The sequence below is a fragment of the Rissa tridactyla genome, chromosome 8 (genome assembly GCF_028500815.1).
Source record: "Rissa tridactyla isolate bRisTri1 chromosome 8, bRisTri1.patW.cur.20221130, whole genome shotgun sequence".
Classification (NCBI taxonomy): domain Eukaryota; kingdom Metazoa; phylum Chordata; class Aves; order Charadriiformes; family Laridae; genus Rissa; species Rissa tridactyla.
In genome coordinates, this window is record NC_071473.1 from 49,205,212 (window position 1) to 49,229,730 (window position 24,519).

General features: G+C 44.6%; 1 protein-coding gene across 2 annotated transcripts in view; it reads right to left on the reverse strand.

Annotated features, from left to right (window-relative positions):
* Positions 1–2,410: 2,410 nt before the first annotated feature.
* The window catches only part of LRP8 (LDL receptor related protein 8), a 189,385-nt gene continuing 167,276 nt past the window's right edge, over positions 2,411–24,519 (reverse strand). The window contains exons 6-19 of one of the 2 annotated variants that reach the window (XM_054211317.1): positions 22,410–22,532; positions 21,935–22,057; positions 18,889–19,008; positions 18,634–18,759; positions 16,613–16,784; positions 13,616–13,843; positions 12,919–13,037; positions 11,314–11,453; positions 8,768–8,909; positions 8,179–8,331; positions 7,284–7,514; positions 5,228–5,296; positions 4,862–5,034; positions 2,411–3,842 (exon numbers count right to left, since the gene is read on the reverse strand). In XM_054211317.1, the coding sequence (XP_054067292.1) occupies positions 3,804–3,842; positions 4,862–5,034; positions 5,228–5,296; positions 7,284–7,514; positions 8,179–8,331; positions 8,768–8,909; positions 11,314–11,453; positions 12,919–13,037; positions 13,616–13,843; positions 16,613–16,784; positions 18,634–18,759; positions 18,889–19,008; positions 21,935–22,057; positions 22,410–22,532 (1,958 nt within the window). In that variant the 3' untranslated portion in view covers positions 2,411–3,803. The remainder of the gene's footprint in view (positions 3,843–4,861; positions 5,035–5,227; positions 5,297–7,283; positions 7,515–8,178; positions 8,332–8,767; positions 8,910–11,313; positions 11,454–12,918; positions 13,038–13,615; positions 13,844–16,612; positions 16,785–18,633; positions 18,760–18,888; positions 19,009–21,934; positions 22,058–22,409; positions 22,533–24,519) is intronic. The other variant, XM_054211318.1, reaches the window with a different exon arrangement.

Genomic DNA, 24,519 nt, shown 5'->3' on the forward strand with positions numbered 1-24,519 from the left:
GACCTGGAGAGATGTTTTGTTTGTTGTTGTTGTCAGTTTTTTCTGTTTGCTGCCTTATTACTCTGCTAAAATATTTAACTGAAATGGAGAAACATTTTAAAGTAACAAAAACCTACTTTCAGTTACACAGAAAACAAAGCCACCAATATTTACCAGTACATAAGTCCACACTAATTTGGTAATAACTATTTGTGTCTGGAAAGGATTAGCTGCTTGGCAGTGTTCCTTTAGGGACAAAAAGTGACTGAAAGTTACTTTCAGTAAGTCTACTGCTTCCAAAGGCTTTATAACAACGCGTGACAGTGAAAGGTTGTATTACGTGCGGTGCTCTGATTGCTAATGATTCTTTCCTGCAAATTACCTGGGGTAGGAAAAAGAACGGTCATTTGATGCACAGTTTGGTTTTCTTGGTTTTGAGGAGGTACATATCAAGGGATGTTGGTATTTATGGCTACTTTATTCCCCTGGCTGATAACATGGATTTTAAGTTAAGTTACACAGTAGATTCCCCACAGAGACAGACCGAAGGGGACATCCAGCAATACCCAAAAGGAGAAAAGTCTTTCAAGCACTGGACTGCCTGCGCAAGCATCTCTCTGCGCAGGGAAATGCTGCACATAAGATCCAAACCACTCATCCATTTCAGGAAACGCCTCCAGTCATCCCTCCTTGTTCACAATACCCTTGTTTCTTATCTAGGATTTCATTTTTACAAGAGAAGGGGAAGAGAGCAAGCTAACTGCACATTTAGTTCTCACTCACTCGTCTCCGACTAAAGCTATCGCTGTACTTCTACTACAGGCGATCTCATTTTGGCTTTATTTCCATAGAGGAGGTTGTTTGTATGTTTATATGAAAAAAAAAAAAAAAAGTTAAGACTGCCTGTTGTGTTTCCAAGAATAGCAGTATTTCTGTCTCTCTTTTTTCAGGATGGCAAAAGAGTGCGTATTTGCCTGTAACAACGTTTTCAGCTTCTGTACGTACGTGTTACCAAAAGCTGTATGAAGCAACTGAGTGGTTTGCAACAGTTGAACAGTCCAACATGTAATAGTGCGGGTTAAAAACTACACCAGTTTTGTTGTATGCACCACTCGCTTTTGAGACATTTTCTCACAATGGGTAACGACTAGTGTACTTGGAAGCTTTACTCATTTTTGCTACATCACTGAGATATTTGTTCAGCACAAGGAAATAATGAACCCTGTACTGTTTTCTGTGTGATTTGAAGGTGATCAAAGCCAAAGTAGCAGAGAAAGATAATTCAGAGCAAAACGGTCTGTTCATTTACATGTAGAATGTGAACTCTTCTCGCTGTTGCGAATAGCTGAATTATACAATAGCGCTCCCAAGTCCCACTTTGCGTTTGGACAATTAAGAGTTAAGGAAAACTCAGCCCAAAATATGACACAGTCCCAGCATTTCAGGCGCTATAAAGGAATTAGTTCAGTAGTCCCAGATAAAAAAATTTAATCGTTCTATAGAAACAGTGCACTGTTTTACAAATGTGTTCATTTGGTTTTCAGTAATCCTTATCGATGTAAGAACAGCAAGTGTTACACTGAGCAGATCCCTCCCCCGCCCCTCCCTGGTCCTTTTGTCGGTCACATAAAAACTGAAACACAAAAGGCACCAAGCAAGAACTTACTCTAACAGAACTTCAATATGACAAGACAGAGATCAGAAATGATTACAATGTTAAATATCATCCTAACAATCTGAACCATTATTTAAAATAATTAATTTCTTAAAAAACAAATTTGGTGTTTGACTTCTCAGTAGTTATAAATCTGTAAAGGCTGAAATCAGCACTGCACATTGAGTTCATTTACAATGGTTTGAAAAAAACTGCAGCCTTTTATACATGGTTTATACAGGTTTGTTTGTGTGCATGTGTTCTTAAAAAAGTATCAAAACTGTAGAACTTTCAAATATATTTACATTCGTCTGTTAGTTACAGTGTTATCACATACAGCCTTTTCTCAGTTTTTTATTTCATGCACACAGTGCATGGATTTGTAGAAACAGAGCTTCAGACCTTAAAACAATAATGGGATATTCTCAATCGTTTTTTTCACTGCCTTAAAATCTAAAATTTGAATAGAAGGATGCTTGATTATTTCTGTATTGTCTATGCAGGCCATGAAGTATTTTGAGAGTATGTATTATGTTTGTAATGCAAAATTGCCCTTTAGACGCTTTCTTCCTTTTCTTAGTCAAGAATCCACTTCCAGCTCACATTACACTGTGAATTTATTCTAAAAGAAGGAAAAACACAAGGAAAAAACCCCAAACCTACTCAGGCTGAGTCTCTTCTACTCACTTGAATACCAAAGCTCAGACTGACGTAAGAACACTAGGAAATTTCCCTAGGTTTTGGTACAGCTCAGGGAGGTGCTAGTCACTCACTCCCCACAGAGATTCCCTGGGAATCTCACAGAACGAGATGAGAAAAAACCGGTGTTTTTTCTGCAAGGTGCAGGATGCCCCAGCCAACAATATTGATACGGCCGTGAGTTTTTAACCTCCTTTAACCTTCTTGCCTAGTGCTCCGTGTGGTGTGGGAGAGCTGCCCTGGGGCAGGTTGTTCCATGGGCAGTAATTTGCAAGATAATTGCTGCGCTTCAAAGAATTCTATGTATGCTGAATTAAGACTCTGCCCCAGAGCATCTCCTAAATTTGGACTCTTAATCAGTATGAGTAGGGGAAAAGGGCAAGGAGGGAAGGAATTACCTTTTGTTACTGTCCTGGGGTTTTTTCTTCCTCATGAGCCAGGTGAGTGTGCTCACTGTGGGTGTATGGAAGTACAAGGCTAAATCTTTGTGTCTCTAATTCTAAGCTAATTTGAGAGATGCAATATTCCCAGTGGGAAAAAGCATTTAGATCTGCATTTAGAAACAAACAAGAAACCTACATCAAATTTGTACCAAGCTGTAAAAAGCAACAAGACAAAAAAAATTGGGTGCTGTAGGAGTTTCTCCTGGCTGAGATGCAGTAAGCAATAGCGCTTTAGTGAAAAGCACCGCAGAGGAAGCTTTTCTGGATAGAGTGGAAAATGTAAAAGCAACCCTTTTGAGCCCGTTTGGAAACCGGAGCTCTGTTTGTTACGGGAGCACTTCATTCGGCAGCTGTCTTAGCGCACAGCTCTTCCTTAGTGTCTTTAGATTTCAAAGCAAACTTCTCAAACATCCTGTAAAAATTCAATTGTTCCTAATGTTCATAAACGTAGGCTAGTAGTTTTAAAATATATGTATATATTTTTTTATATATGTATATATTTATATGCCTATATATCTATCTAGTCTAGATAGATATATACACAGATAATCTATGCACAGCAAGCCAAACATACCAAAAATAAATACTTTCACCCCTCTACTATATTTACAGAACAGATCTTATAATCCAGATTTTGTTAATAAATATTTCTAAACTGCCTGTACAGAATATTTTTTTTACTTATGTTGATGGATAGCCACAAAGCATATTCAACATATTTACAAAATATCTATAAATATAGTCTTAGAATAAAGCAATAGCTACTGAACCTTCGGCCTGGCTGGTTATGTACATTGAGTTAGTAGCTCAGCTGTCGCTTATTCACTATCACAAATGGGTAGTGCAACAAGTTAAAACGTGTATAAAAGATTATACATACAAAACTCTCACATCCTTTGGATGTTTGCAGTTCATTATAACTTTGTGGTTACCCTTCTGCAACATAAATAACGATCAGAAAGAAAAAGCGGGTTCTGTGATCCAAAGCAAATTCGTTCGGGGGCTTGTCTGGAGCAGCAACTTCATCCTCATGGCAACCCGTCATCTTCTAAGCTTAACGCTACACGCTGTGAAGGAGAAAAAAAAACAAACCACACTTGAGAAAATCTGTGACTTGTGATACTGTTGCTTCTTAAAAATCTCATTGTTGTCCGTAGTGTATTGGTGACAAATCTGTTTCGTGTACTGATTTTTTTTCCCCTCAAATGGGGTCTCTCACTCGAGTGTTACTGAAGAGGTGTTGGGAAGTTTACTTCACTGTGTATTGAATAAAGTTCCTTGTAAGGGATGACACCTTGTCAAGTGTGATTTTTAGCAGGACCTTTAGATAACACAGGGCATTACCTATGTACACGCCTGCCCGCCTGCAGAAGCTCCACTGCCTCCACTCATTACTTACGGATCTTTGTGCTCTCTTCTAAAAATACAATGCGGTTATAACTGCCAATGCTTCATCTCCCCAGGGCTGCTGCTTTGCAGGAGGCTCCTTTACAGACAAACTGCCGTGCAGAACAGCTTCTCTCTCTTCTGCATACGCTGGGCTTGCTATCAAAATGAGTGTTTGCTTTTTGTAGAGCTCAATCTTGCCAAAGCAAATTCCCTTAACTTCTTACAGAACCTCATTTACTCCTCCTTGTGAGGAATCTGACTCTTCTTTACACTCTTACACAGATAATGTTCTCCCTGGTTTGTAGAGAAACTCAAGTTATCCTTAAGGTATTTAGACACTTGGTAGAAGTCTAGGGACAGAAATAATGGAATCCAGTAGAGGATAAGTAACCAGCTGTCACATATTGAGCTCTTGAGGTAGCCAGCTTTACACGGGCTGGCTTCCTAGGTGTATTGATTAGGACAATTATTCTTCATTTGAGTAGAATATCTCATTATACAGACCGCTATATTCTAAGACAACTGCACGAGCTGCCTAGAAGTTTAGGCTTCTGCCTATTCAATGATTATTAAAGAAGTTCCGTTTTTTTGTCATTTTATGGCAAATAACCAACACTGTAATCGGCTGGCGATAATTCTGTATCTAAACTCTCATCAAAATTAATCTTCTCTGTCAGCAGTTTCCTCAGATACTTACTGCTGGGTAGACATGGCCAATTTGGGCAGTCCGCCCAATATGGATTTCGTCTTCATCTTCCTCTTCTGTTGTCTTCCTATACACTGGATTATCAAAATTCATGCTTTTAGTGTTCTTCCGTTTCCAGTTTCGCCAGATGAGGTATCCCCCCATGCACAGCAGGCCGATGACCACTGAGGAAAGGGGAAAGGAAGGGCTGTTAGCCAGGCTCGAATCTGCTGGGATTGTACAATTTTCTCAAAGCCAGGCTCTTTTGCCCATTTCAACAGTTCCCTTTGCCACCCCCAACCCTGAAAATCGGAAGAGAGTATTTACACGAGCATTTTGGCCTGAGCTCCTGCAAAGGTTAAATTGAAATCAGCTTACCGACAGGAATGACAATCCCAATAACAGCTGCTGTCACAGTTGAATCAAAGCCTTGGTCATTATTTGCATCTGTAATTACAGAAATCGTTTTGATCATTTAACTCATTTGCTGGTTTTTAAAGCCACATCTAAAGAATGTTTTATGTTAGTAACCGTGTTGCTCTGCCCATCAGAAAGCTTCTGTAATTGAGTTTATGAAAAGTTTTGTAATAAAATCACTACGGAGAAGATAAAAAGCACGTACACCCAAATCTGGGCCGAGCTGAGCTGCTCCTTCTTAGGAACCATAAACAGCCTGGCCGTAAAGTGCTGCTGCCCCGGCAGGACTGGAAACCACACACCAGGAGAGTGGCCAGAGACGGGAACTGCTCGGTACAGCGTCATCGGATCGAGAACCTCTGCCCAGAAACAAGGAAGTGACTGTACTTGTGCCTCTAATTTTCAAGCACAAAAACAGAGGCCAGTTTTAAAAACCATGACATTTAATGGAATTTTCATGCATGGGTCGGGGAGGGTGCATAGTGCTCTTCAAAATCCACAGAACACTTTCTAGCACTGACGCAATCAATGATTTATTGAGCTGTCAGAAGGAGAATGTCGTTCAAAGCCATCTGCACAGCTTTTCTTTTTAATGTTTTTTTTATTTATTGACAGCTAGGGAGTCAGTCAACACACATCTCACTCATTGGGGCAGTCTGCCTCGGCATGCAAGAATTACCCCAAAACTCAATATCGTACTTACAAGAGAAAAAAACAGTTATTGGGAAAAATAGTTAAAAAAATATCACTCTACTTTTCAAGTTATATATTTAAAAATGTTTGCTCTGAGCTCTTATAACAGGGGATCAGCACAGAAAATTCCTTTTTGCTAAAATACCAGGAACTGAGAGAGGAGGAACTAACTGCAGTTTGTCTTTTGATACACCAATTCATGGAACTTAAAAGGCAATTTATCCTTTTAAATACTTCCCTGTGGCAGGTTGTTCTATTACATAGTTATTTACTTAATAACAAGCCAGACTATTTCAAACATGGACAATTAAAGCACCTAGCTTCCATGGATTATTAAAAAGTTAATTACTGCATTTGAAAGAAATTTGCACAAAAAGGACTTACAAGAATGAATTTTACAAATCAATTCTGCTTTCCCCCGCGCAGTACGAGCGTGCTGCATCGCTCTGCCTACAAACAGCGCCCTCCTCACACAGGGATGGATTAGTTGTGCTTTCCAGACGCACGGGAAACTGCCTGTTCTGCTCAGTGAAACGTTTAAGGAAAAAAAGTATTTTACTGTTTTTAAAGCAATCTAGATGTGTTTGAGGTCCTGAAGAGTAAAGTTGTCTCTCTGGACTGGATTTTTTTTATTTTTTGGAAAGGCAGTTCAGCTTTTCTGCTGTACCTCATCAGCAGGATCTGGCGGGATTAGCTGTTAGCACGGAGATGGCAGAGTGGTGTCATTGCTCACTCATGCCGTAGGGAGAACTTGAGGATCACCTATTAGTGCTCTCCATTGGGACACTTTTCTGAGATTGTAATGCCAAACTTCCAACAGGTGTCCTGGATCAGGCCACATTAATGTGCAAAGCACAGCCACGCAAAACACAGGCAGCTCATCTTGGGCCGTAGTCATTCCAAACGTCCAGGAGGGCTAAAGCCGGACAGGAGGCATTTCTCACACACAACTTGTGCCCGATCACATTAAAAATTCAACAATTAAAACAGGTGAAGCACCTGTGGAATCCTCCATATTACGGTCTGCAGCACTACAAACAGCACTGAAGCTGGGATGAACTCGTATCAGGCCCAAGGCAAAGACTAGTACCAACTCTCAGGGCCTCGTCTCTAGAGTCCGTTTCACGTGTGACGGATGAAAACCTGACATAACTCCCTCAACACCCTGCATGGCTGGAATCACATCAGCCATCGTAACAGAGAGAAAACCTGCTGTGCCTCTACCTGTTTATACCCGAGATGTTAGGTCAGGTCTCCCACCAGTCCATGAGTGTTTGTGATACGGCTTATATAGGAAAAGAAAAGAATAATCTCATTCTCTTACAGTGCTGTGACAAATTGCTGTTTCCAGTGGTCATCTCAGAATCTACCAGGATGGATGTGGTGGAAAGTAAATGAAAACTCGGGGTGGTAATCGTGGCTTCTGACACAGCTTTGGGGATGACTTCAGTGGTGTTACTGGCACTGCCAAGTACAGCTGCGATGGTCGTGGTACTGGCAGTACGGGATGCTGCGGTTGTAGAAACCAGGACAGTAGTTGAAGTAGTTGGAAGATCTGAAAAACAAGAGCAATAATAAAATTTGGTTAAAGTCAGTATACAAAGAAAATCACAAATGGTGATATAAATATGGGGAGGATTGTTATGTTTACTGATTAGAAACAGAAACCAAATTCCAATTCTATTTACCAAATAGTCAGACTATCAATAGTTCTCTGCCTAAAGCTACAGAAATTATTTCCTGAAGTCAAGCCTAATTTGTTAAGAGTAATAGAGCACTCTGGATGGAAGGCAGTGAACAAGTTAAAAAACTTAGGGTTTTTTTCAGTACCTCAGAAAATACTGAATTTGTAGCGGGAACTATTTGCACGTTAGGGAAAACTACACTGAAACCACCCGTCTCTTCAGGATATTGTCAGCAACGACTGTGGCCTCTCCAGTATCTATAGGGCAGTAACGTGGCAAATTTTAATGATTTATTGACCATTCACACTTTTAGTGCTGGGCCTTATCCCTTTTTTCCTCTTCCTGCTGTATCTTTTTCTGGTTATGCTTTCAAAAACAAACAAGCTTTCAATAAAGGACACGACGATGCTGAGTTCCAAAGGCAGCAAGTAGCAGAGTACAAAAGCTAGTGTTTTGTGTTCCACCATCAGGCAATATATTCACTCTAAGTATGATTTTGTTGGAATAATGAAAGAGTGACACAACTGTATTTACCTTTGTAGCATTTTTTCATGTCAGGACCCAGCCACATATTGTCAGGACAGGCACACGTGTACTTGGGAGAATGGGGAGAGATCTGAGGTGCGGGGAGACACAAATAGTCACAGCCTCCGTTGGGCTGGGGGCTGAGCTCACAGGAATCCGGAGCTGTTCAAAGGACGGAAGAAAAAAGTTATTTTTCTAATTATTTCTCGTTCTTGGCAAAGAAATATCAGGTTCTCTAAGAAGACTCTTCCACTCCCTACCTCAATTAATCGGGCTGCTTAAGCATCTTTACAGTTTGGAGTAGAGCGAAACCTTACACGCGACTATAAAAACTGCCCAGATGTATAACGAATGGCAAGCATCACAGTGATGAGAGTAACTCGTTGTTACCAAAGATGCTAATTAAACAGCCATTAACAAATTGCAGACTTCTCAATAAATGCTGCTGCTGAATTAATTATGCAGGAACTTCAAACATTAGGCATTGATTTCGCGTTATTACCTGTGCTTTCTCTCATTGAGAACCACGCGGAAGCATTTCATTTACTAGTCGAATAAACCTGACTTAGGGCCATGATGCCCTGAGGACATGTCTTACCTTTGGGCTGCTTTAATTCATGAAATACCACGATGTCATGAGGATTATTGAGATTTTCTGCCAAAATGGAGATGTCCAAGCCGTTCAGCCTGTTTGCGCTGAAGATTGCTTCATTTTCCAGGTCAGTCCAGAACACTCTGTCCTGCAGGAAACGCACAGGATTTCTGACCCGGCCCTGCTCAAATCCAACTCAAGTTGAATTAAACTCCAGTAATCACAAAGTCAGTGCACTGCGTTCTACCTTGGGGCACCTTCGGTTCACGCTACTTCTGCCTGCAGTGTTGTGTTTTTTTTTTTTTTGACATTGTTATTTCTAATGGTCAAAAGCACAGCCATCCTACATGTTTATAAAGTGCTTAGTAATTCTGAGTAGCGAGGAGACTGAGGTGAGCGAGCAGAGATTTGGTTAAGTACAGCAGAGCTGCATGCATTCTGGTTCTGAACCTTTTTTTTTTTAAAGACAGGGTGGATGATGAGCAGAACCAAAGGGCCAGAAACTTTTGTTATTTCTGCTGATTTTTGTCTCCTTTCCAAAGAGAAGACCTGCATAAGCAGGTATCTATGAAGAGGCCAGTGCCTAGAGCACACCTGGAAGATGAGTATCTGTTTCTCTTTTTTATGAATATCTTTTGCATGGCATACTGTGATTGAAGGTACAAAATAACTGGTCAAGGAGGTACGCAGGAATTGCAGTTATCAGAGTTGCTTGGTCAGCTATGGCTGCTCCTGCCTGCTAAAAACCACCTGTATTTCAGTAAGGAAAGCCACATCGCTGGAGAACAAGGGCAAATCATCAAAAGCAAAAGGGTTCTCTGTTATTCTAACCAGCCATTCAGATGAGGAAGGTCGTACAGAGGTTAAATAACCCAAGAGATCCTTCCAAACAGTGCTGATGAGGGTAAAGCTAACGAGCACCAATGTGTTGGGGAAACCCGTGCCCAAAGTTAGATGCCTGCACATCACACACATTGCACGGGAGGAATAAGGGTTTTAAGGAAGAGGGTTTTGCTGAGTCAAAAGCCAACCTAGTTAAGTGAAATGAAGAGAAAAGGAGTCTGTGACACACACTTCGACAGGGAGCCAACCAGACACCTTTCTCTGCTGTAGCTTACCTACAGTGAGGTGCCAAAGTTAACACTTTCGTTCCTATAATTGTTTAAATAATCACAGCAAGGAGCTTAGCTCCACTGCCCCAGGCTAGTGATACTTGCAATCCTCTGCCAGGGGAGGAAGAGCTGGATTGTCTCTCCACTTCCACCCAGGCAAAGCAGGAATTTGAATTATGACTTCCATACCCCTGGAGCACTCCTGAGATGGGACGGGGAACACAGAGTTTCAAACACATGCTTGGCATGAGATACAAACTGCAAGGACACCGTCAGCCCTGGGCCCTGCCACTGGGTACCTGCGTATAAACTAATGGCAGAAACACGGACGCCCACGTGTGTAGTAATTTCTGCAGATCTCAGTTCCTCCTTGACTGTACTATGTAATTCATTACCACACTGCTTTTAGTAAGGCGACAGTGTGACACTGAAAGGTACAAGAGTATCGAATCTACAGCACTAATTGGATTTTCAATGGAACATACTCAAGTAGGAGGCTGTAATTCTTTGTGAAAATGGGCTTATGTCTTTGTAGGATCAGAGCTATAATTTTGGGGAAAAGCGAAGTTTCACTGACGTGTGGCAGGGTTTGTGTGTCACACCTGAAGCAGTTCAGCCTGAAAGAGAATTATCTGACCCTTTCAGAACTATGTGAACACCTTTTTAATGCCAAGTCCCCAACCTCAGCCATGCACTGGTGCACAGTGACTGCAGGGGGAGCCCTGCGAGTGCCTTGCTGGCACAGGTACTCCGGGCTGAAGCCTTGAGACTCCCGAGACCTGTGAAAACGTTTCTGAGGATACTTCTGCGAATGCTGGGAGGACAACAGAAACAACTAGCTAACGCTGCAAAATTTAAGGGGCCATCCTCCCGTGAGGATTCTGTGGGCACCAGAAAAATGCAACACAGGTACACAAAAATGGTGTAAGACAAAGCTGGTGAGAGCAGCAGAGTGCTCCGCTGCAGGCTGAGGGGCTCCTCTGCGCCCGTGCAGCTCCTCCCAAAGTCCGGCTTTCAAAAGATGAGACATGTTGCAGTGTCACTCAGTGAATGGTTGTCCCAGCTGCTGATCACAGTAAGTGGCTTCTCCCTTCCCTTGCTAATAGTTTTGGCCCTTGCACAGACAGTTGGCTCAACTCAGATCAAGGAAAACCCACTACCCGTTTTCCAGTTCTGTGGGAAGTGTTACACCAGGCACCACCAGCCCCTCACGGACGCACCAGTACTACATTAGGTAAGAGCACAAGACAATGCATTGCTCCTGATTAAGAGCTTTAGAATTTTCCCCCGCTGAACCCACGCCAGGTTAATCGGTTTCTATAGCAGCGAACGCCCTCGCTGAGCTTTCTGTGCTATGCAAAAGGCAGAGCTTTTAATCAAGAAGAGCTTTGAGACCTCTTGCAGTCTCCAGTCTGTTCTGCATCCGTTTTCAACTCTTACCTCAAACACAGCTAAGCCGAAAGGATGGCTCAGATCATCAACAGAAGAGATCAGAACTTTTCTGTTGCTGCCATTGAAATCAATGCAGGACAGCGAATGCAATTTGGAGTCCACCCAGTAGAGACGCTGATTCAGCAAATCTGGAAAGTGAAACACAATGAAGCAAAATTACACACAGCTCCTGCAACTCTTTTTCTCTTGCCCAGCATGTTTTTCCTGCTGGCAGCATGACTAATCTCTTTATTATTGGGCCCTTTTTTTTTAAACACTAGTTCTGATTTTGAATCGGTGCCCAGATATACTGGGATAAGACCCTATAAATAAGATTAAAAAGGAGGAACATTCTGTTGTGTGGGGGGGGAATGCCTGACTGACAGCTTTGTGCAATGAGGTTCTTTTGTTACCAGGAGGAGCCGTCCAGCAGCAGTTTGGGCTTCCCAGAGTCACTCCATGAGTGCCTGAGCGAGAAGCTTCGTCCCTCTCAAGGCTATTCAGTCCTTGGCCTCTTGCTGGAGAACAACCACTGGGATTCAAATGAAACACCTCTGAAGGAGATGTGCGATTGACACATTTTCAGTGAAGAAGAATCCTGGGTCCAGGAACCCTTCTTGTGCTGCTGGCTGGGGGAGCGCTGGTGGTGGGGACACTCCCGCCACAGCCAGCTAGGTTTTGGGGAGGGTGCAGGCAAGGATCCTGGGTTAGGATTCCCTGGAGGGAAGGATCCAGTGTTATTTAGGATGCTGAGCACTGTATTTCTCTTCCTGGAGCAAATTCACTCATTTTGGATGAGATTCACTAAACAGAACGCACGTGGATGAGTGCCAACACAAAACAAGTTCTGTAATTAAACAAGTCATTAATTAATTTCTTAATTACTAAAGGACAACATTATTTGTTCACAGCAGTAGCACTTCAACACTATGGTAGCAGCATTTTCTCCTACATCCCTGTCATGGCCAGAATTTTCAAATATAAAACCATGCAGAGAACCTCACATCTGCATGGCATTAAATGCATACGGCTGTACCTGCAGGAAACCTCCCTTCCACTCCTGCAAATCCACGTGGCAGCGAGAACAACCACAGCCCTCTGTGCGCCAGCAGGATGCAGGATACAAGCCAAGATGGGTTCCGTGTCACCACCTCCACCCAGGGCGGCTGGGCAGGCACGCTGAAGGCCCCTGCAGGCCGCGTCGCTTTCCTTGATGCACCGTGCATTAATCAGTCCAATGAAGTACCGTGACGCTGCTCCTGAGACAGGTCCAGGTGCAGGGTCACTAGCACCACGGACTCCCTGATGCTTCCCGGACTTCCAAAGGGTTGTTGCAGCTCTGCATCCTCCCCAAAATTTCCCTCTGCCTTAAGGCACACCTGAAACACCTGAAACACACTGCAACTCAGAGCTCCTGCAGTGTGAAGTTCTGACTGTGGCAAGACTTACCACATATGCTTGCTACTGAAATAAAATTGTCCGTGTTGGTGAGCATTTCCAGGATTTTTATGTGCAGGTGCCTTTGCAAAATTACTATTTTGTTTTCCTATTTAACAATAAAAATAAATTTACATCAGCCACAGTGGATGCTGTAGCTCTAACCTGGGCACTTACCAAGTGTGATGCCATTTGGCCACTCAATGTTGTCAGTCACCAGCACTTGCCGCCCCACGCCATTCAGGCCAGCTTTCTCGATCTTAGCTTTGTCTCCCCAGTCAGACCAGTACATGAACCTCAAGGAGTCACAAGCAAGAAAACAGTCAATTGGACCCTAGTGTAAGAAATCTGCACTACTAATCGGAGTAGGAGGTGCACTGCTCTCTCCTTAATAGAGCAAAGCCCCTCAGCCACTTCAGTTCATTCTGATACGCACCTAGTGGAGCCACATACTGTCCCACAGGGTACTCTGCCACAAAACTTGCACCAGGATGCAAAATGTCACCTTAGTAACCCCATGCAAACTACCTCCTGGTGTGTCTGCTAGGTTTGTGGACTTCACTTATCCAGGCAGCCCATACACATCAGACAGGCTACTTATTTCCCAGCACAACCTGTGTGCCTGGGCCAGCTCAGGCCCATCGAACACACGACCTCACCATTATTTTCAGAACTTTCTTTAACAGCAGCGGCCTTCCAAAGAGTTAGTTGAACCATCTCGGCAGTCCCATTTAAGTTCAATGGATCTATCTATCTTAAAGGGCATCTGTAAGTCTTGACGAGATGAGAACCACCCACAAGTTCGTAAGAGAGGGAGAAAGAAGACTAGAACGTCCCTGTTAGTGAAGGGAGTGTTTGTGGTCTTTACGCCTACCTCCGTGTGGGATCAACAGCAATGGCTCTCGGCTCACTGAGGTCGCTGTTGAAAAGTGTCCTCCTCCTGCTTCCATCTGCAGTGGCCACTGAGATGGTCTTGTTTCCGGAATCCGTCCAGTAGATATTCTTATGAACCCAGTCTATTGCCAGTCCTTCGGGAGAGTTCAGCTGGCTGTCTATCAAAATCACCTGCTCAGCGGTGTCACTTGCTTTGTCTATGTAGGCACTGCAAAGACAGGATTCGTCACAGGACTGACACACAGCACAGAGAGGGCCGTGCAGATGTGCACGGGGTTGGACCTCAGACAGCTGAATGCCGGGTAGCACCACTCCAACCCCACGGAAAGAAAGTACACATGGAGCAGCGTGACCGACACAGAAACCTTTACAGCTGCGTGCTGCCTCCTTCTGTGTTCTCCTACAAATTGTTCTCATTTCCCTGTATCTGGATGGCAGGCGTTTGCAGAACAGGGAACTGTCACTTTATTTTTCTACCTGCTTCCTGCTGTAACTGCACGATTCAGCAAAACATTTGACTTCAGGCACGTTAACTTCAATAGCATCGATTCATGGGATTTATGGACGTTAGAAATACAATCTCCAGTGCTCTGCTGAACAGAGATGAACTTGGCATGCATATAAACGTGCTTAAATGTATTGTAGAATTAGGACCTGTGTAACTAATTATGATTCATCAAAGGAATTCATGGACCTGCATTAATTTGGCAATGATCTCTTATTAGATACAAAGAAAATGTTCAGCAAATAGCGTCAGCCTCAAAATCTTTCGAAATATTAAAAGGCAGCAAACTCCACGTGGATGTTTCACAAGTAACTCAGTGTTGCTCCTACAAGCACATGGGCTGATTCTGCTCTGTTGCCCCAGCACCAACATCAATTGCACTGAGCGAACTGTAATGGAGTTATTCTGAGTTTGTATTGGTGTTCCTAAGAGCTTAGTCTGGCTCTTAGAATAATTTGGTACATCTTCAAAAAGTTATCAACCACAGAAAGGGTTTTTTTACCCTCTGAACATCTGAAACTCCAAGATGATTTACATTTTCTGTCCACTAGCCATCCTGCCTTTGGTCATGGAATGAGAAGATAAGTCATACGGGAGCTGAGCTCTCAAGTATCAGATCAGAGACTTGGAAACAAACATCTAACCCTAGGAATTTTTAACACTGTTTTATGGTCTGTGTCCCAGGCTGGGATGACTATGCAGAGTCAGCCTGGATTAACAGCAAACTGCTGCATCTTCACTATATGGAATGGTTTTGCTTTCTCTCTGACCCAACACCAAATGAACGGTATCACTGGGGTTCTGCAGGGCATCTGACAATGTTCCCAAGACTGCTGTTTTAATCTGCTGGGTACCACACACTCTGACTCTACAACTCCAGGTCGATTAACTCCTGCCCAGTGAAACAGCCATGTTCACGCTTCCTGTCCATCACTGTGGCGAGGTGCTGTGCCGTACCCTCAGTGTGACTTGCTGCACTGGTGGGGAAGCCAAGAGAGGCTCCTGCGGCTTCGTGAAATACAGAGGTGACACTGCAATTCTCCCAGTAACTAAATACTGTAAAATATCTTTTGGCACCCCAACGGGGACATCACCTCAACAGGAGAGGGACTGGAAAGGCAAGGGAGGTGAATGTTAAGAAAGGTGGGATCTCTTGCTAGCAATTACCTCCTGTACCATAGTTTTCACCTGGCAACAGCCTCTTACAACTACAGACTGCTTTTCCCCCACAGGACTCCTGCAGGCAGAGTCCTGTTCTCCATGGACATGGTGGCCTTTGTTTAGAAGTGTTTGATATTGGTGATAGTAGCAGTATCTTAAACAGCAACATTAATTGTTAAGAAGTTATGTTTGCACAGCTTGGTCTGCAGAGAAGGCGGGATTTACAACAAAGCTAATACAAGTAGGAGTAAGAAAGAGAAAAATTCTGCTGTTTGGAAGAAGAAAAAGTTGGTACAGTCAGGGGCCCCCAGCGCCCCAGGGCATTCCCTGTCAGAGCGCTGCAGAAGGACCAGTGTGTCTTGAATAATTCTCTGCATATGAATACGAAGCCCTTACCTGTGCCTACAGAATCAGTCACGGTGAAAGCAGTCAGCTTTTTTCTGAACCCTCTCCCCATTTTCAGAGCCCCACAGGGCTGCTCAGGTACCTGCCTACCTACTTCAATGCTCCATACTCAGCACAGCCTGGGCAAATTGCCCGGCCAATGCCATGGGAGCTACCACAGCCTGCAGAAACCCCAGCTTGGCTCCCACGCACTGAAACCCATCAACCTTTGCCTGATCGTTAGCTAAAATCCAGAGCAAATCACTGTAGCAGCTGCAATAGGGTGCAACAGCTATGCAAATCAGAATATACAGGGGGGATTTTCAGCGCATAAATTAAATGCATTTTTGACTAGGCACACCCACAAGCCCCGGTACATAATACTGTGATGGTGGCCATAAAAACAGCTGAATGAGGAGGGAGAATGAGAATTACAGAATGCATACTGTGGTCAAGTGCTGTGAATTTAAACCCAGTCTACCAGAGACTGGAGTGGGCAGTGAGTATCTGCGTTGCTACCTCCTTGCTCCCACCATTTGCTTCCTTTATGCTTTCAGATGCTGAGTCCTTTGTGGTTTCACGTATAGCAAGCACACAGCACAGCGGCAGTCTCACGCAGCACTGCTTAGCAATACTGTGACTCAGTAAACAAGAGTCTACGTGTAATTGCACAAATGCAGCAGGATCTATTATTGACGAAAAGCCTTCCTGTATTATCAAACCAGATAACTGCACAAGCCATAATTTTGTTATCAATTACGGAAAAAGCTTATCAAGTCTGGGCCACAACAGGTAACCCAGTAAGAGAAGAAAAGCCCTCAGGTTCACTGTACCCTGTATTTTTCTCTGCAGACTGTCCTTAGGGGGTACAGACTAAACCATAGCCTTGGAAAGGTACCAATACACACATCCTCTCCTGCTCCTTACCTGTAGATTTTTCGGTAGAATAAATCACACCAATATATTCTGTTTGTTGCCACCTCTACATCCAGCGCCACAACATTCTTCAACATGGGAATGATGCGAGAGTAGTCCCTTTTCACCAGGTCTATCTTACGGACCTCATGGCGATTGGTGAAGATCAGGTATGGACTCTTGCCTACCACAGAAAATAAGCACATTTGTCATTTTACCAGCTGACGCAAGGGCTACATTCAGCTTTCATTTCTCGAACAACAACAGAACTGTCAGCCACTGATAGTTCTGCTTCGTAAGAAAAGCTTTACACCGCACCAGAAGCAAATGCAAGAGGCAGAGCTATCACACACGGATATGGAGAACCGCAGCACCTCTGTGGTCATGAGATGCACGCTGGCTCTTGGTCTGCCCATTCTGCTAAGCCACAAGCAAAACTCTGGGCAATGTTTTCACCTTCAATTACACATTTTAGACACAAAATACACAGGCCACATTTTAGTGACTCATGGCCAGGACAAGGAAGAGACAGCCCTCCGGGCTGGCTGGAGGGAATGGAGGCAGACAGACTTGAGGCACGATAGAGCCACATTGAATCCAGCAAAGCCAGGACTGGTTGCCAGGGAGGAATTTTTGACCCTCACGCCCATGCAGAACTCACACAGTCCACCTGAGCACTAGGCCTCAGGCAGTTCATGTCTCTTTTTTGTGGGCCAGAGCCTGCAGCCTGGGTGCTGGTGATACCGCTACTGCAGTCGTGATCTCAGGCCAGCCCAGGCCATCGCCTCTTGTGGAGCATGAAGTTGACAGGGGAGCAGGACACACAGAAACTCAATAGTTATTTTGCTTAGAACACCACCTTAGACTCCACAGTTATTCACAGTGGGCCCCATGGAGGCCAGTTTCCTACTGCAGGAAGCAGACACCTATGTCTGTAGGCTCAGATCAAGAGGTGCACATCCCTGCCCTCTGCAAGTAGCACAGCATGTGACTCTCTGGGTTCTTAGGCGTCACTAAAATAAGCAAAAACAACTGAAGCTTTAGTTCCTCTTTGTGCATCTCCCTGTTTGAGGTAGGGACAGGATGGGAGGCTCAGAACAAGCTTTAGTGGGTTAGACTGGTTTGCCTCCAGCAGTGTCCAGTAGAAGATCCTAACAAAGAGCGTCTTTCCACTGGGAAGGACAAAAGGGGATTGAGGAACATGATACTGAAAGGGGAGCGGTGGGACAAGGTTCTAGCACTGGAACACATGGTGCTGCAGGGTTCCCGGCACAGACTCTCAGGCACAACATAATTTTCTAACCAACAAGCAGATCAGTGTCCCAGGATCTGGGTCAGTCCTAACTCACTGCAGGTGTAACACTAACAGATTTTATGAGGACAGCTGGACAATGTACATACCATATAGAACTTGGGAAAAAGAGGCCACATGGATGTGCAGGATAACACTAGAGAAGCAATTTTGTATTGCAGGGAACTCACCCTTCCCCAAGAGACCCTCTATTTCCATTAATGAAACCTTCACCATGGCCAGTGCTCAGTCTTGCACAAATCAACTTTCTATCCCTCTGACATTAACATTCATTTTTGCAATAAGGTCAAGCAAACTGCTGGTTGGTATTTGCGTAAGAGGTTGGGAGAGTGGAGAGGTGGCTAACCTACCACGCTTTAATTGGGATGTTTTCTTCCTTGTAATACTACTACCACTAAATGTTTTTGCTGCACTGTTTTTAATAACACCTGTCAAGAGACTTTCTTTTCTGGTTTCAGCTTCAAACAGCCAACTAGTGACTGTAATCTTGCTCTGTACACTGTTAAAATATTCTGATCTGCATGATCAGTAGTTCTTGCCTAGAGACGCATCTGCTATCACCGCAGCAGTTCTGTGCTGCTCGAAACGAAGCGTCTTTGCTTGCTTGCTTTGCTAGTTTCCTTTTGTTTCCGTTCCCCTAGCCTCAGCCTGCAAGCATGTTTTCTTATTGGAGTTGTGATGTTGAGCGAGCAGAGTTTAAGTGCCTGTGGGGTTGTCTTACCTACAGCTTTGCAGTTCTTCGACAGGGTGTCCATCTCATATCCCTCGTAGCACTCGCATTTGTAGTCCCCCTTGTAATTAATGCAGATCTGGCTACAAGCGTCTGGATTCTCACATTCATCTATGTCTGAAAGGAGTGTTTGAAACCCATCAATAACTTGAAATCAAACCATCTGTGATGGAGCAATGCTGAAGTGAATATAATCACTTCTCTGTATGGTGAAACACAAGGGACTGCTGTTTGCATGTAAATTACCTCCACACGTTTTTTTATCCAGAAGCTTGTATCCGGGCGGGCATTCACATTCATAACCGATCTTCAAGTCTTTGCATATGTGTGAGCAACCACCATTGTTCATAGAGCATTCATTAATACCTGGAAGGGATATACAGATTATCTGTGATATAGGAAGGCTTTTAGTTGTAAAATGGAATAAAATTAAGAGAGGTCGAGGTCCTCAGAAATTTTCCCATACCTATCAGCTTTTGGTAGCCAGGACTGGCCCCACAGAGCATACGAGTGACTTCACAGATGGGGAAGTCACCACCATATCACTTTCTTGCCTCTTCTTATTCCAAACCAACACTGTAGGATCATTTGGACTGAAAGCTAGTGGCTACATGAACAGGGAGCCCTGGGGATACAGCGTATATGAATCTCTGCATCTCATCTCATCAGAGAGCTGCTGCTTTGAGCATGTTCTGCCGCATGTGAGAAACTTCCAAGGGACCTAAGGGCTCTCTCCAGGAGACTCCTTCTTCCCCATGCACTGGTTTATGTTGACTTTTCTGAACAGTCTCTCTGAGCTTTAATAATTCATGCTGGGGGAGTCTCATCTCCCAGGGGCCAGCTATTTTGAAATACTGCACCATTTTCCCATCTAGCTCCAAGGAATGATGTATGTGAAAATTCCAGAAAACACCACAGTACAGTCTGTCAGAGATACTCCATTAGCACTGAGATACAGCCCTCCCACAAACGCCTCCCACACGGCAGTCTCTGCTGGCAGCCTGCATCAGCCCAAGTGTGCAATCTATGAAGCAACAGTCCCATCCTCTCCTGGGTCCCTCTCTAGTCCAAGGCCACCTCTCTGATCCTGCTTTCAAGTGCTGAAATGAAAAACAGACTAAATGGATCCTTGTAACTAGAACTGAATGAGAGGCTGAGGAAAGCTGGTTTCCTGTCACAAATAACATCTCTTGGTCTTGTAATTAACCTACACAAGGTGAAGAGAAAGTCCTCTCCCTAAGTAAGACTGCTGAACAGCAGCTGTGGGATTTCAGGGATAGAGGGCTCACTAGAACAAACACAACTGATTTGCTTCAATCTGTAATGCAATTTAAAGGCAAATTTTTCATTTATTTTTTACTTCTTGCTTCCTTGCACACTGCAGGTGAGCAGTACAGCAGAGCCATTAAACCAGTCCTCTTGGAAGACAATGAAAACAACCACAAGCCAATTAAGTCAGTAAGACTAGGAAAATATCATGCCAGAAGGAACTCCATCTCAGCTCTGGGATGCTTTCACCTTCCTATCAAAGACACACACATACAGATATCAATACATTATTAATAGAGCATGTTCACTAGGCTCCAAGAAGGTGTCCACAGACTCACACTGTGTTGTCACTGTTCGATGATGTTTATTAATGGCTATCACCTACTCCTACCTTGCATAAGCTTCTAGCAAATTGGGTCATAAACATGCACAACTGCTCTCTGCAAAATACTACAAAGGCTGTTTCGACTGACAAGCAAATCCTCACTCAGATGATTCCCCTGGTTTCAGAGGTGCTTTGTGGAAAGGATTTAGAGACTGTAAATCAAGTGCTGGTTCACTTGCTGCACTTCTCAACAGGAGCTGAGGAGGAGCCAGGCAGAGATGTTTGCCTGTTCTCTTTCTGCTGGGCAGCTGCTGCCCATTACCCAAACTTCAGCGGTATATTCACCGTCTGCCTAAAATAAGACAAGTGATGTTCTGCCTTGTGCTGTGGTTTTTTTTTTTAGGAATCTCGGAGGGCACTACAGTGCCTAGCACACAGCTAGACAGATGCACCAAGATGAGGAGTGTGCCCTGCACCTCCTGCCTTACCCGTGGATTACTTGTGGGCAGGCATTACATTCACAGCAATCCACACCATTCTGCACTCTTAAAGAAGCATGTTTCCTTTGGGGGCTGTTCTCTGCTCAGCTTCCTAACTCAAATGATACTTCACTGCCAGCCTCCGACTGCACCAAGTCAGCCACAGCACCACGGCAAGGTTGAGCACCAAACCCAGCTGTGCCATGCCACTGCGTGGTCTCCTGAGACAAACTGGGCTGCCAGCTTTGTTGGGAGACCTCCACAGACAGACAAGTTGCGACACCCACTCAGAAAGACAGGGAGATGTGGATTAGTGTGGAAGAAAGCAAGGGCATACTGAAAGGACAAGGTAAGAGCATCCTCACTAGGCATGCACACATGCTTGTCTGATACAGAGGAGAGACTGACAGTTCTTCCTGAATGCAAGTTATTTAAGAGGCTGGCACTGAGCTCCATGCTACTGGTGCTCCATGATGTCATGGAAAGTGATGCCTGTCTGAGACATTTCTGCACTGGGGAAAAAAAACAACGTTTGAGTAACACTCCAGACTGGGGCTGGTGCCCACAACACCTGGTGGCAAAGAAGAGAGAGGGGCTGCCCTTGGGAGAGCAGCACTGCTCTCTGGCCTGGGCTTTCCATTCTGCTGACTGACATCCCTGATGCAGACCCAGCTCTCGTGTCTTGCTCATTCTCACTAGCCCAGAGCTGGCAGGACACTGCAGAGAGCAACCTGCTGTCATTTCTAAGGGAAGCAGCAACAATGTGTAAAACCCAGAAATGGCTGAAGTCATCTCTCAGTGATTGCTGCCGCTCTATGTATTTTCACCTTCCAAGCATGTTCCCAGTGCTAAATCTTTATGATGTTATCATCATCTTACAAATCCAAGATAATTTAGGCAATGAGGTCTGTGCTGTGGAAGACACTAGTATCTGGGGAGAGGGGGAATTCCCGGCTCCTAGTCCCATGCTGAGTTCATACATCTCTCCAAGAATAAAAGCTGAGCTGAGAAGGGCACAGTTCAAACTTGCAGATGATCAGATTAGGCTACTAATTATATTCATATGAAGGGTGATGAGAGAATAAAGGCAAGGAAAGAGGAGCAGAGTGAGAAATAGCATTAGCAGCTACATGTGGTTACACTCAAAGCTGTGAGCACCAGATGGAGGAGAGGGGAAACAGTTACAACAGGAGCAACACGTAGAAGGCAAGTACTGTACCACATTCTTTCAGAGGCTCGTCAGACCAGTCCCTGCAGTCTCTATGTGAATCGCACACTTTGCCTCCGTCAATGCACTCTCCACTCTTACACTGAAACTTGCTGGGACTTTCACATGCTGACTCTGTCATGTCGGGCAAGAGAGGAAAGCAACTAAGTTAGATGAGGCTCATGACAACAAAAAGCCTGACATAAAGCTTCAAGAGGGTGTCATTAGCAGAAATAGGATGAGATTAAGCAAATGAACATTAAGCCTGAGTATCATGCAAGGAACTTTTCACAACATGCAGTCTGCCTGGTCAGCACAATCATCTCTCCCAAGCAACCCCACTGCAAGAATGGCTTAAAACTCTCTACAGGAAGCAGCCTGCCATGGCCCAGAGGAGCAGCAAAAGCCTCTTCCCTTTCCAATGGCCACGCAGCTCTTGCAGGCTTACACCGCAGAGCATGAGGAGTGCAGAGCTGTCTGTACCTACCTTGGACGCAGCCTGCCTCATCGCTGTTGTCAGGACAGTCATGCACCTTGTCACACTGCTTTGCTCCGTGGATACAGGTCCCATCGCCACACTGGAATTCATCCGGCTGGCAGGTCACCAGAGCTTTAAGACAACACATTCAAGCATTAGCCACACAGGACCTGAATCTTTTGTGTGATACCTTTTAGCCATGTATCTCTGACACTGCTGGAGTTTTGCACCCCCAGTCAGCAAACGGCACAGAGCATCGTCTGCTTCCACTCAGCCACTGTCCCTCCGTGCCCCTCTGCCATCCCGGATCACCCTCTACATCCTTGGGAAGAGCCCCAAAGCCCATGTGAGCAGATCTAGTCAAAACAGAATCAGTGCAGGCTGTGAAGCTTCTTCGGTGAGACACAAGAAAGCAACTGGGCAGCAAAACTGTCAGCACTGGAGCACCTGTGGGGTCTTCAGTCTATGTGAGAGGCCAGGCTGCTTTCCAACTAGGAGTGCAGAGTAAGGCAAGTGCAACTGCTCCTCAGCTCTCCTTCCTTCAGAAAAAATAATATTTAAGATATATTTCAAAACATGCTCGGGTTAAGGGCATGGGCAAGAGACATGTATTGACTCTCTGCCAAACCCAGTGTGGTCACATTAGGGACGAATCTAGCAACAGACATCATCATTTGGGTTACTAAATGCCCATGAGTTAACAGACCACTGGAAGGCAGAAAAGATCCACTGCACTGCAGCTTGGTGTTTCTTGGCATTACAGGCCAAAAACATAAAAACATCTCCACAGCATCAGGCCAGGTTTCAAGCCTGAAGCTCGTTTGCCCAGGTCAGACTATTACAGACTCACAACATATCTGATGAACAGCAAAGCTGGGGAAAAACATAAAACAGACAGCTGCAATGACCATACTAAAAGCAGTCATGTTTCCCTCCCCAAGGTTACACTCAGTGAGAGACCTCCCTAGCTGGGAGCAGGCCTGCACTGACAAAGGCTACAGGCACTCGCTAGCCAGCAAAGGGCTGCAGCCCCTAGTTCACTGGCAAAACAGGCTCCTCCTTCCTGGGACATGTTACGCAGCTTACTTCTGAGGAGCCCATCTTGCAAATGTTTTCTTAAAATCCTATTAAGGCAGAGCACCCTGGAGAGCTCTTGATTCTAGCCTTTCCATCTTGCTGATTGCACCCTGGTATCATATGGCAGAAAATCACTGCCTCTGAATAGCTAGAGGGGGTCAGCACTGATGTTACTACATGGGAGGCGAGAACTACGTGGCAGACCTTCCTTGACAATTTGACAAACTGGCTCTAATACAAAAATTACTACTTTCAGATAAGCCAGGAAGAACTATAAACATGAAGTGAGCTTGCATCAGTACCACAAAGTATTAGTTGCACAAAGGGTCAGCATTACTGGTGATCGCATCCCACAGGATGCAGGATCCAGGTTCACAGCTGCTTCACTGGACTTAGCTCTAGTGCATCTTCAACCGACGAAGGGCACAAGAGACAGGAAAAGCCGCAACTGCAGGGCTGGTGGGGGAAGGGAGAAATCCTGCCTTCGGAAATACACAGTATTCACATGAGAAAAGTTTGGAAATAGCACTGCTCCTTGGAGAGGAAAACCATATGCACTATATTCATAAAAAGCTGCAAAGCAAGAAAAAAATTGCAAGCAATAAGCATAGTTATGGGACCAGCTGTGTTGCCACATTTCAGCTAATAAACTCAGGCACAGAAATGGGAAACCTCAGTGGGACATCTGGGACAGCAGCTCCAAACTAAGCATGTGGGAACTGCTGCTCTAAATGGAGAAAAATGAGGGAGAGGAGGAAACAAAGCTGTGGTCTGGGACAATCACAGACGACAGATCTGGAAGTGGCACTGAGAGCTCCTGCAGGGAGGCAGAAGCACTTCTCCTTGAACCGTTCCTGCCATGTACAACCACCTGCCTGGAGAAAGACCTGATGATGGAGACACCACTCTCTCCCTAGGCAATCCCAACCTCTTCCAAGCTAAACCCTGGCCATGGCAAAGCTTTTCCTACTGTCTAGCTAAAAATTCCCTTGCCACAATTATTTCTTGTCTTCACCCCCAACATGAAAAACAGTTTACTTCA